Source organism: Caenorhabditis elegans, chromosome X (assembly GCF_000002985.6).
Source record: "Caenorhabditis elegans chromosome X".
NCBI lineage: Eukaryota > Metazoa > Nematoda > Chromadorea > Rhabditida > Rhabditidae > Caenorhabditis > Caenorhabditis elegans.
The window spans coordinates 3,659,475-3,672,052 of NC_003284.9; the positions used below are offsets into that span (position 1 = coordinate 3,659,475).

The window sequence follows — 12,578 nt, forward strand, 5'->3', positions numbered from 1 at the left end:
CCAGTTCCAGTCTTTCCATGCTGACCGTCTGTCTATATTTGGTCGTCTTTCCAATTTTTGCTTCTTCGCAGTTTTTATCATATGATGGTAGGTGAAGCTTCAGAAAATTCAATTTCATGTCCCAATTTTCAGCAATTCGAATGAGGGTACCAGGACGTTGTATGTTGGGTGACTATGATTGCGGGTTAGGTCAGTGTGTTCCAATTTCTCAATTTCGAGATGGAAAACCTGATTGTATGGATGGTAGCGATGAATGTAAGTACATGAAGCAATATGATTTTAAGGTAATTCACGTTTAGGGTGTTTCATCGGTCAAGTTAGTTGTGGTCCAGTTTATTGTGCAGATTACAAAGATGCACTTCCATGTATTGTTTATCCTAAATGTGACGGTTCATCAAAACAACTTCCATGGTGTTCTACGTCAAGTGAGTTCATTTTAGGTTTACCTAATAATCTCGATTAGTATATTAGACATTTGAAGGGAGTAACTTCCTGCTAAACAATTGAAAACTGCCATGGAATTTCGTTTGCCAACTTTTTTGGGCAGTTTTTAATAGAGCATGTCAATTATTTAAAAATTCAGAATATTTTTATTTTGTCTGAATTTTTGTCATTTGTCTGCAGCTAATACTCAATAGTTGGGAGAAAAAACATACGGGAATAAGTTAGTGAAATTTTAAATTTTCAGAAGAAAAACTATGTGCGGATGAAACGTCATTTCCGTGCAAAGGTTACGGAGAGTGTGTTTTGTGGGAATGGTTGTTAGACGGGAAGAAGGATTGTAACGATGGCAGCGATGAAGGTATTTTTACTTTTAAAAAATTGGCAAATTGATAAAAACAATTTTTGATCGCAATAGTATGTAGTGTTATTCTCTGGAACTAACGTTTGTAATATTGTTTGAAGAAATATTCTTGTGTGGATTAAACTGGAAATTTGGAGAGTTCAAAATCAGAATTTGTTTTTCCAGACGAAAACTATGTGATGCCTCTTGAACACGCCTATAGATGTGCCAGAAATCAATCCGGACTCTATCTCCCAAAACCAGTACCACCACCACCGGAAGATCACCCGTCTCTCTACGTGGAAGGTTGCTCAATGTGCTCGAAACCATCTACCGTCACCTTGCCATCTAATCCTGTGATAGACTATACTACTCCAAAATATCCGTTTATTACATCTCCTCTGCTGGGAAATACAAAACCACCGTTGAGTAACTTCCCAGTATTTCCAAGTGAAGAATCAAAACTTGGGGATTTCTTCCCTGAACCATCCGGTGTCGAAATATCACGAGTAACTGGCTTCCACAAACCAAATGAGCCAATAGGAGACTTCTTTCCAACACATTCATCAACACCTGTACCTCCAACAGAAGCTGTCACTCAATCTCACACATTTCGCCTTATAACAATTCCATCAATTAGCCAGACGCAGTTTCCTCAGGCTCCGCTCATTTTTCCTGGACGGCCAGACTTGCCACCCATCACTGCGCCCTCACCTCTAAACAACTGGCCAATTCCAATTGTGACTACCACACCGGACCCACACCATCAAGGCCCACTTCCGCCGATTACGTATCCAACTATAGAAGAGGGTTCGGAAAAGATTCCACCAATAAAACCGGGAATTATAATCAGCCGACCGGTCACTTCAAGAAAACCAGATCTACCATCAGAGTTTGAGTATGGAGGAGGCACGGGTGATGGAATATCGCAACCACCAGGAATGAATCCATTTGACATGCTCACTAGGCCCAGTGTTCCAATGACAACTCCAGGACCTTTTGACATGTTTCCTAATGTACCACCTGTAGACCTCCGCCCAGTTACCCGACCATGGGAATCTGAAAAAACAAAACCTTATCCTGGTGTTACAATACCGGATGAACAAAAATCCGGTACCGACACGTTAATACCATTAATTCCTGGTCGCATTCTTCCAACTTTCGCAACACCAAGACCACTCTCCATTCCAAGTTTTTTCACAACTCCCCAGTCACCCCATAGACCTTTCGTAACTCAAAATCCTCCTCATGGTGCATTACCAACACTGATCCCACAAGCCGAAATTGAGAAGTATGTGCAAACGGAAGTACCACCTCACTCTGGTTTCGAAATACCGGGAGGGGGTTTCACAACACCTGGTAGCCATATTACCCATCCTTCGAAAGTTCCAGAAGGTTTCATTGAAGAAAAAACATTGCTGACGCCTTCTACAAACAATGCTCAGACAACTCAGATAGACAGAAATCTTACACCGAAAACCACCACTTTGAAGGCTACATCTCGAACAAAAATTATTCATGTTGGACCAAACGGGGTTGTTGAAGAAATCGATAATAATGAGTCGACGAAGATTGAAAATGAAACAAATTTGGGAGAACATGAAGGACAAATTGTACCAGGATCAGATAAAGTCATACACATTGGTCCAACAGTGAAAACGACTCCAACACCATCTAGTGGTACTTCAACGATTGTCACCGAAAACAGTTCAACCTTCGAATCGGTATCGACTTCAAGTGTTCCAACAACAACAGTGAAGACAGGTGACCCACAGGTTGATGACTGCCTCCGAAGAATGTCTGATTCTGGTGGATCGGTAATTTGTGATTGTCCAAATGGCCAATTCAAAAACACTGGGAACGGGCAATGTGAAGGTATTGTTCAAAATTGTATCGCTTTAATTAATTTTGCTTGAAAATATTTCAGAAACTCTTTCATTGGTGGTTGTCAAAGTGAAGGTTAACACAGTTTGTAATACAGATAAGGCATCGCTTGAGCAAAAACAGCGGATTTTACATCAAAAGGTAGATTTGTGGGTATCAATTATTTTTCATATTGGAAGTTTTTGCAGATTGGTCAATCTTATAAATCGTGCATTCGTTCGGCGGAACATGATTCTGCATTAGTTGCTATTGTTCAATGTAGTGACTGCACTTTGCAAGAGATCGATCGATTGTTAACGACAAGATCATTCGGGGAGCCTGGAAACTTGAATCTGACTGCAGAAGGTGAGTGTGCACAGCTTATAAACCATATCATGTAAATTATTTCCAGCACTCGGCACTGATCTGTGTTCCAATTCGGAGTTCAATCATTGTCATGTTTACTCGGATTGCATTCTAGATGATGAAAATTTGCGGTATGCGTGTAAATGCAAAAAGGGTACAACAGATAGTTCGGATGGATATGGAAGGTCGTGTGAAGGTTTTCCTGAAGAATCAGAGTAAGAAAACGTGTTACATGCAAAATAATATGTATCAATTTTTAGTTGCGTGATGGTTTTCGGAATCTGTTTAATTGTCTGGCTAATTTTTCTCCTGGGATCCTTCTTCTTGTCCCTTCTAGCGTGCATAGCTTGTTATGCACTCTGTCGGAAACGATGTTGTCGTTACATTGCGATTCACCCTGCCAACGCGGATGGTTTGCAAACTGTGGTGAGCCAAGTTTCGCAAATTCGAAATTCCTAAAACTCTTATAATTTATTTTAACAGGTTGTGGGTCAAAAAGCTGCGAAAAGTTTGGAAATGGATGGAAATCGGGAAAAGTTACCTCACATGAAAGCTATATTTGCTGAAAGTCTGAAACACAGCGCCAAAGGATCTACATCTGTAGCGAGTGCATTTGCTCTGGCAGATTTCAAGCGGAAAAAAGTTTCAAGGCCTCCGGACATGAGTCAAGTTATAGAAGAAGTTAACGAGGTAAGGTTCAATGTGTTTTATGATCCATTCAGCCTTTTGAATGTGTTCAATGTTTCAGAATCCCACTGCATCCATTCACAATTCAGAGTCTTTACCGAAAGTTAGTAGCCTTGCAAAGATATCAACGCACACAGCGAATTCGGAGCCTCCAACACCCGTAGGCGTTATCGAAACTCCTATTCTTGAGAAGGTACTTTCACATCAACACTTGAAGTCAATCTTGTCCATTTTTAGAATTCAAGCTCCGTGTCTCTTGTCTCGGCAAATGACAACGCACCTCAACTTCCCAGTTTACCACTGCCGCTTCCTGTACCAATCACGACGAGCGCATCAACAACCAATTTAGAAGAGACGACGGGAAAGGAGAATGGGCGAGAAGGAGGAGGAGGGAGTCATGCATCAGCTCAGGAACAACAAGTTAGCAAAAATAAACATAAGTGTTTTTTCTCTCTCTCAATGAGGCGTTTTCTTCTAGGTGCCGGAAACGGAAAGACCAGCTTCGTCGCATTCAGTTGGTGTGCAGCCAACCATTTGGGAGACGTATCGAGTACTTGGACAACAATACTCGAAATCTGATTTGACTGGTGAATAAAATAAATTGGTATCAGTGGGTAAATGCATATTTCAGAAAGGAAAGCCAGTGTGGACTCACTCGAACAAATGTTCGAAGCAAGGCTCGCTGAAACGTCAAGAACCACCAAGACCATTCCGACTGTTCGAACGGACAAATCTGATAATTCTGCAATAATCTTTACTGCAAAACCGTACAAAAAAGATACAGAGTGAGTGCTATGAACGTGACTTTTAGAAGCGTTCCTAGTAGTAAAAATTTGAAAATTCAGTGTATAGGATCGCGCCAAAATTAATGAAAGCCACAACATTGCAAAATTAAATGATTGGCATAAAATGAATTACTGTTCTTACTTCGGCCTCATTATCCATTTTTCCTAAGTTACATTATACATACGACGTCAGTATTTGGCACTTCTAGAGCACAATTTCAAACTTTGTGATCCAACAGTTTTGAAGTAGATATTTCACAAAATTTTTCGATGAAAATTTCCAGTCTGATTTATTGGTGACAGTTTGTGAAATTTTCGTTCACTTTCGTAAAGCTTATTTGTGAGTAGGTCTTGTTTTCAAAATTCATTTATTCTTCGAAAACTGTTGAACTAATAACTTTACCTGAGCTAGCCGATGGAAAAATGTTTGAAAGAGGTGTTAAAAATTCAAGTGCTGTGTTCATTTTTTCAAAATTAATACTTAGACATTTCAGGGCTATGAAAATTTGAAATTCTTTGAATTTCCTTACAAATCTGAATTTTGAAAAAATGTTTTGGAATATTTGACAATTATCCAAATTTGCAAAAAGTTTTAAAAATTTGAAACAAAAACCAGATTTTGCGATTATGAAGAAAAAAACCTACCGGCGTACTCCACCTTTAAAAAAATTCAATAATAGTTATTCATCAGAGCTTATCTCCGGAAAAAATGAGACTGCTCCGCTGACCGAAATTTTCTTTTAAAACAATATTACTTGTTCAGAAAACCAACCCTTGTCTCTGAAGAAACAAAGAAAACTCCTGATAACGCCGAAGTAAATCTGGAAAAACCTTCCGATACCACACAGGATATAAAACAAAACTTGGAAGAACAAAAAGAAACTGATGAGTAAGTTTCAGGACTTAATTATTTACAATTTACTCATTTTTCAGAAAAGAAACTGACTCGAAACTAGCAGATATGATTGGTGTAACATCCTTCCACAAACCAGATACTCCGTCGCGACCAGATTCCGGAAAAAAAGATGCTAAAGTCATTCCAAAAACTGGACAAGTTGAGAGTGAACCATATTCACCTACATTGGAAAAATCTTTGGAAGCAGCTTTACTCATTGAAATGGCAAAACGAGGAATTGAACTTCCTCTCTCCCCTAAAACACCCATTCCAATTGCAACAGAACTAGAAAAAGCGGCATCTGCAAATTTTGCCACCGCTGAAACAAGCGAGGATTCTGAAGTGAAGCCATATCAACCGCAAACCCCGAAGAAGCCTGAAAGCCGAAAGTCGTCTGCAAAATCCAGTGCATCATCAAAAAGGTCCAAGATTCCTAGCACATCACAATCGAGAGTTGGCAGTGCAAAGAAGCAGATTTCTCAGATTGATGAACAGGATAAGGAACCGGATGTGTTTGTTCCGCAAGGAGCAAAGGCAATATACCAGACTAAGCGAATACTACGACGGAGTGGTGGTGCTGGTGGTGTCAACGAATTAGTACCATCGACAGATGAGAGTGATCCTGAAGTCGCGTTTTTCAAGAAGCTAGACAGAATAAAGCAAGACTCACGTAATTATCCTGCACATCCATATCGAAAGTATTCGAGGCGACGGAAACCGGAAAGAACGTTGTCTAGTATATCGGAGAAGAGCGCTGAAATTGCAGCGGAGGCTGCTCTTGATTATCCTCAAGATACTTCCATATCTTGTCCAGCAACAACTCGGTATGATTTGAACATTTTGGTAAATTTTAAAAAATTGATCATTCGATTATTTGCAGAACTTTCCTGGAACCCAGGTTTTCTATGGCTCCAAGATACGTTTTCAAACGTAAAGTTGTTGAAGCAAGTGAAGAAACATCAGATGTGGATATGCCACGACTATCACCTGCGAGACATGCACCACCAGTTGTCAGCTCGCCAGAAATTCCAGATGTTTCTTTGCAGCGATCCATGGAGAACTTGCACAAGTTAGAGAGCAAAGTCAAACCTCAACCACCATACCCGCAAACACCAACAAAGAAAAGTAATCTTATGAAAAAGAAGACCGGCAAAGTAATCATTGATCTTAAATATGTTTATTTTTCTCCAACTTGTTAAATTTTCAGAATGAATCCTCTGCTTCCCATCCCTCGTCAAGTCTACAGAGCAGTCGTCACAGTAGTAAGTTCGCCTCAAAAGCTACAACTCCAAGAACTGGAGACGCAACTCCTGCTTCAATGACCTCAAGAAGCACACGACATTCTGTAATCAGTCGTAAAATCGCGATTCGGAGGCAAGAACTGAAGGCTGTGACTGGTTCAGCACGTGATCTTTCGGGTTCAAGAGTCGATCGAGTCATCCCCACCCACTCATTAAGAGGTGTGTGCAAAATCAATTTCTGAGAAAATTTGAAGAAAAAAAAAGTATCATTTAGACATATTTTACAAAAACTGAGCCTAGCCTTATGATCCAAATATTTTAAATGAGAATTTATTTTTTTTAACATTTCGAAATCCGGTTCAAAAAGTAGAGCATTAGAGCCTCTGACTCAACAAACTAATTCAGGCGCAAAATCTGTTGGTGATCTATCAAAACGTCAGCCAAACTGGGACATCAGTCCATACCGAGACACTCCAGGACCATCAAGCTTCCTTCCTCCTATCACGCCATCAAGACACGTTCGGACAGCAGCCAACTCTCCACAGCCCAGGCATCGGCGAAGCGATAGCCATTTTTCCATGACATCTCTCCCGTTAATAGCACATTCTCCAACTTCGTTCTGGAGTTCGCCGCATTTTCACCCATCGGAAGACTCCAAAAAACCGCCGAAAGAAGATTTGTGGTGGAATCCAAATAAACGATCTTAATGGTTCTATGTTAAATAATATTTATTTTTTAATAATCCATACTTCTTTCATGTTAAGTTCTTTCAAAAAACCAATTATAATGTCTTTCAAAACTTTTTTCTTATTTTTTCCAAATCTCAATTCTACAAATTTGTTGTCTTTTCAATATATTTTCTGAAGCCCAGTGAAAGATTCAGTTACATCACGCGTGTAATGAACATACTTGTTACGTTCAACCCCCTATTCTCTACCCTTCATCAACGTCCTTCACCCACCATTTGAACGCTTGGTTTTTTTTTCTTTATTTTTACTTTCGAATTTACTGCGAATTTTGTTATCCAAATAAATCCTGAAGCAACCCTAAAAGAACTTTGATTAAAATCAGAGGACCTCCATGATTTCATCCAAAATGGGCGAGCAAAAGGGAAATAAGATTTGTTGATGGCTACTGGTCCACGTACGAAAAAAACAAGATTCCAGTGAAATTTCTCCAATCAAGTTTAATGAAAAATCTGAAGGAACTGAAGCATTTGTATCTGTTTGTGCTGGTTGGTCCTATCCAAACAGGTCGAGCGAAGATCGGGCTTAATTGTAAGTTTTAGGCATTCCAAAAAATTTTGAGATGATTAACAATAACCTGGCTATGATGTAACTTGAAGAAAACATGAAATATAAAGATAAAACATGCGTTGTTCATTATATTGCAACATTTTTCTGGATTTTATAGTATTATTCATAATGTCCGGTAAATTCAAAAAATTTCAAAATCATTCAGAACTTTTTTCTAGTACCCAAATGTTTGAGAATAAGCTAATTGGATAAATTCTGAAATGCGACTTTCAAAAAAATGTTCAAAAATTTAGATCAAGTTCTTCGAAAAATTTTTTTCTTGATGAAAAATTTGTTCATATGAGTGCATTATGAGTTTAAATGTTCAAAATACATTGAACTGTTAGTCCTCTTTCAGACTATTCCAGCACATTCTCGTGAAAGCCAAAAGTTTCCAGAAGTCTTTACTTTGTTGCAGAACTTTCTAGCAGTGTCGAATAATGTTTAGGTGTTCTGCTTACCATATAAAACTTTTCCGTAGATTCCGCCTGAAAATTTTAAACCACTCTTGCTTTAGCTCATATCGTACACTTGGTAAGAACCAAATGTTGTACGAACCTGAAAATTTATAAATTTTCAGCTGCTCTCCTTGACATCACACAAATTTCCATTAACGTTTTCTTAACGTTCCTGGGCATATTTATTTGTGATTTGATTCTGATTCCAAATTTTTTCAAATTTCATCTCAAAGTCTCTTAGGCAATTGAAAGTTCATTCAACAGATTTATTTATTAGTAGGAGAGTAAGAGTAACCAAGATATCGAGAAGGGTATATGGCGACAAGTGGAAGAAAGTTATAAAAAATTATGATAAAAAAGTTGTGAAAAAGAGAGAGATGAAGTGTTGCTTGTTGTGTGTTAGCCGCGGATTGGATAAAATTTCTGAAATACGGCGTTCATCCTCCTCAATTAGTAATCGTCACAAGTGCTCACGTTGGTATCGGCTGTTGGTACTTATTCGATCTCACAGTTGGTATATTGTTGGTAGTGTTGTATATATTGGTAGGAATTCTGTTAAAGAAGTCTCAGTCTATTGCGGCATCTCTGAAAGATGTGAATATACCTATTAAATCCAAGAAGCAATTAACTAACCGTTCTTGGCGTTGACGAGACGATCCCGGAGCCAGGACATGCTGACGCAGTCTGAGTTGGCAATCAACGCTTCGTCTTCGATATTTCGGATAAGGAGCTCCATCATTTGAACTTCGCGGGCTTTCTAGAAAAAATAAATTTGAAGTAGCAAAACTCAACAAAAATTATTACCGCATTATCAATCATTGGTTGTTGTTCCGCAATCATCGGATGACCTCCGGATCTTTTGAGCATGATTCCACGACAAGCTGGTGCAAACGAGAATTTTCTAGAAGAAAACACGGAAACTTGTTTGTTTTAAATTGAAATCTACACAAACCTGCAATCCAGTGAGTAGTACAGTGGAACAAGAGCAAGAAGGATCATCAGAAGTGGGGTGAAGCGCGCCATTCTCCAAGTGTTGTCAAAGTGAGCGTGATGAAGAGTGAGGTCTCTTTCGCCGATCGCTCCTTTTATCTACTGACTTTTTATTCACGCCACGCCCCTCACTCCGTAGATTTTCAGTGGGATTTTGCTCGGGCTCCGCCTCTTCTGCATTTTCTCCAATGACCTCAACAATACTTTCTCAGCGAGATTAGATTTAACAACGCGAGGAAAAATTATTCAAGTGCACTGAAGTGATATTGTTTTCGAGAAACAGGAATCTGATGACATGTTTCGTTTTGAGAAAAGTTAAAAAAAGTAATATGTGCACGGAAATTGTACAAAAATAGAAATGTGTCATGTGTCTAAAAAAGTTAATTCGAAAAAAAATTATCTCAATTTTTGCTACTTTTTTTGGAAGTCGCGGATCAAAAAATACTAATTTCAAACTATATAGTACTCATGCTTTGACTAACAATACTTCAACATAGTAAGGATCCGCACATGCGACAATGCTGCAGTTTTTCAAAAAGTGGCAAAAGCTCAGCAATTGCAACTTTTTGACTGCCAATTTCAAAAAAAAAGAAGTACAAAAAAATTCGTATCGAGACTGAGCCTGCAATCGATTTTCCTAGCGTCGGTGTTTTACAGTTGTGCAATGTTTAAAGTACAAGAAGTATCAAAAATTTTATCAAAATATTATTTGAAAATGTGGCGGTGAAAACAATCAATAATAAGCATCGACTCTATCATGGCGATTTAGTGATTTTCAATCGAATTGCTTTGTTTTTCGACAAAAGCTTTCTTAGTTTTACTGAATGTTCCTATTATTGTGATTGGGTAAAACAGAATGCAATAACAATCACAAAAGTTAAACTTCTTCTCTGTAAATGAAAAATTCATAACACATTTCTAACGGATTTGATTAATCTGCTCATATTTTTGATATTCATACTATATTTTGTTCCATAGATTTTACGATTGTTTACTTTTCCAAACGAAGATCTTTCTAAATACCAATAAATTATTCACAATGTTCATAATGAAATCTGAAAGGCAAAGAAACAGAATTTGAAATTCTGTTTCAAGAAGTTCACATCATTTATAATATTGTGGTTTGTATATCACTTTTGTATGTGCATGGAAAACTGCTACTTTTTATTAATTAGAGTAAGAGTTTGAGAAGAATAGTGGCGCTACTAAATTCATATAACTTTTTTTTTTCATTAAGCACACGAGGGCCTCTAATGCGATAATACGCATTGTGCCCGAGGTCAAACATGTTGCAAGGGCTGCATTTTTAATTGGAAATTGCAGTTTTTGAAGATTCGCATCCAGAACTTCCGGCATGTTCTTTTTCAAACTACGGTCAAAAGTTGCTGGCGCGTGCATGTCAGAATGGAATCAGATTAGGTTTTATGATTGTGTATTAACTTAATTTCCGATGCTTCTAGAGTGTCTGAATAGCCTAAGGCAAGGTGTCTTCTTATGATGACCCTTTGACGCATTTCCAATAATTATGACTAGATACTTTTTCAGAGAAATTCATTCGATCGCAAATATACATTACAAGAACAGGGTTACAGAAAGATGAATTATTGGCAACAATAAGCAGTCCATTTTCCCTGTACGCATGTCGATTTCTCGGGACAGAAACTGAAAAATCCAAAGATCAGAACAGTGTCATTTAAAATATTTGTGCAAATCACAAATGAAATGCTAATTTTAAAGGCTAGGTATCTGAAATATTTTTCACCTGTTCCGAAGTACTACTTACTTATGCGAACAACTACGTCCAATAAGAGGCGTCATTCCAAACCATTGCTTGAATTGGACAACTTGACCTTTCAAACACTTTGGTGAATTCTCCTTGTTCCATTCGTCTGAAAGTTCGACCAAGTGGAAAGCGATGGGTAGACTTATTTATAGCGTGAAATTGTCTCGTTTGAAAATTTATTTTTACACTTCTTTTCTAATTTATTAGTACAAAATTGACGTTAAAGTGCCTATTCCTGGAAGGAAAATTAACTTTACTATAGGAATGTGCAACATGTTTCCCTAGTTGGGAAAATTAAAATTTTCCAAATATTCAAAAAGCGTTGAAACAATTTTTTGCTCACAGTCAGAGCAATAAATTTCACAGCAACTATGTTCATAAACCAAATAATCAAAACGACAAGTTTGAAAGATTCAACTCGTTTACCGGTTGTTTTTTTCTAGGTTCGGCTTTGGCAGGTGTGGAAATGTTTTTGTTTTTTGGAATATTGGCAAAGTCTACTTTAAATTACATTAAACAATATTATTTTAATTCTCAAAAATTCTATGTATACCTTGAATTTTCTTATCACAGCAGAATCCAACCATTCCTCCCATCACACACACCGTTCCTTTTTTGCATCCTTGATCTCCGTGAGCGAAGCAGACACCATCAGGGCCAGTATTGCCGCCGCATGAAAATTGGTCAGCTGTAATTAGAAATGTAATGATGTACTAAAATTAGAATTCAGACTATTGCATTATCAAAACTTTGTTTGAACTTTTTGATTCTAGGCGGCATTTTTAAGGCAACAAAAAACAATATGACTTATGAGTAGTGTGGAAATTGTTTAAAAAAAACTACAGCCAAAAGGTAATGACAAAGTTCAAAATTGATCAAATTTTCTGAAATCATCCAAAACTGTTTTGCTTGAAATTATTCAAAAAATGCGACTTTTTTAATTGGAACTTTTACTAAGAATGTTACTGGAAATTCAAAAAAACCTAAGTACTTATGGAATCTTTCATTTTTATTTTTGTCACCCATGTTGAGTTACTCTGTTTATTGATATCAAATTCCTCCAACGATCTATCTTCCATCTTCAAAAAAAATTAAAACAAAATTCACCTGGTTTACAAGATTCAAGGCAGTTCTCGTTGGATTCAAATGAGTTTGATCCTTCTCCACATCCCAAATACTTGTACGGATAGCAAAACAATAATTTGGAATCATAATACCACTGAAAACTTAATTTGAACTAAATTCTAGACATTTTCAATGACAAACCTTTGTAGAAGTTTTGTTTTCAGAGCACGCAGTTCCAAATTTCAACTCAGAACTGCAAGCGTACTGGCATAAAACGGGAACCAAAAATAATTGAATCAGCAAAGTGAAGAACAACATTTACTGATCGATTGATGAATCTGCCCGGCACTGTCGTACCAACTTTCA

The 12,578-nt window shown here is 37.7% G+C and overlaps 3 protein-coding genes across 3 annotated transcripts; 1 reads left to right on the forward strand and 2 right to left on the reverse strand.

Moving 5' to 3' along the window:
* Positions 1-17: 17 nt before the first annotated feature.
* R11G1.1 (EGF-like domain-containing protein) lies at positions 18-7,673 on the forward strand (the record flags this gene model as incomplete). The annotated part of the gene is made up of 19 exons (NM_001374997.2): positions 18-87; positions 133-255; positions 300-425; positions 689-802; positions 971-2,659; positions 2,712-2,809; positions 2,857-3,013; positions 3,060-3,228; positions 3,274-3,439; positions 3,497-3,703; positions 3,762-3,893; positions 3,938-4,120; positions 4,179-4,287; positions 4,332-4,485; positions 5,249-5,374; positions 5,419-6,204; positions 6,261-6,534; positions 6,588-6,840; positions 7,027-7,673. The coding sequence occupies 19 exons, from the start codon at positions 18-20 to the stop codon at positions 7,326-7,328; spliced, it is 5,238 nt and encodes a 1,745-aa protein (NP_001361923.1). The 3' UTR covers positions 7,329-7,673.
* Positions 7,674-8,625: 952 nt separating this feature from the next.
* Positions 8,626-9,468, reverse strand: snet-1. The gene is made up of 4 exons (NM_001383546.1): positions 9,327-9,468; positions 9,179-9,275; positions 9,008-9,131; positions 8,626-8,959 (listed from the first exon to the last, which is right to left on the reverse strand). Exons 1-4 carry the CDS (start codon positions 9,395-9,397, stop codon positions 8,946-8,948), a joined length of 306 nt encoding a protein of 101 aa, NP_001370352.1. The 5' UTR covers positions 9,398-9,468; the 3' UTR covers positions 8,626-8,945.
* A 1,431-nt stretch (positions 9,469-10,899) lies between these two features.
* Positions 10,900-12,541, reverse strand: C02F12.5 (BPTI/Kunitz inhibitor domain-containing protein C02F12.5). Its single transcript, NM_076231.5, has 5 exons — positions 12,414-12,541; positions 12,255-12,366; positions 11,701-11,835; positions 11,148-11,253; positions 10,900-11,026 (listed from the first exon to the last, which is right to left on the reverse strand). Exons 1-5 carry the CDS (start codon positions 12,528-12,530, stop codon positions 10,966-10,968), a joined length of 531 nt encoding a protein of 176 aa, NP_508632.2. The 5' UTR covers positions 12,531-12,541; the 3' UTR covers positions 10,900-10,965.
* Positions 12,542-12,578: the final 37 nt, after the last annotated feature.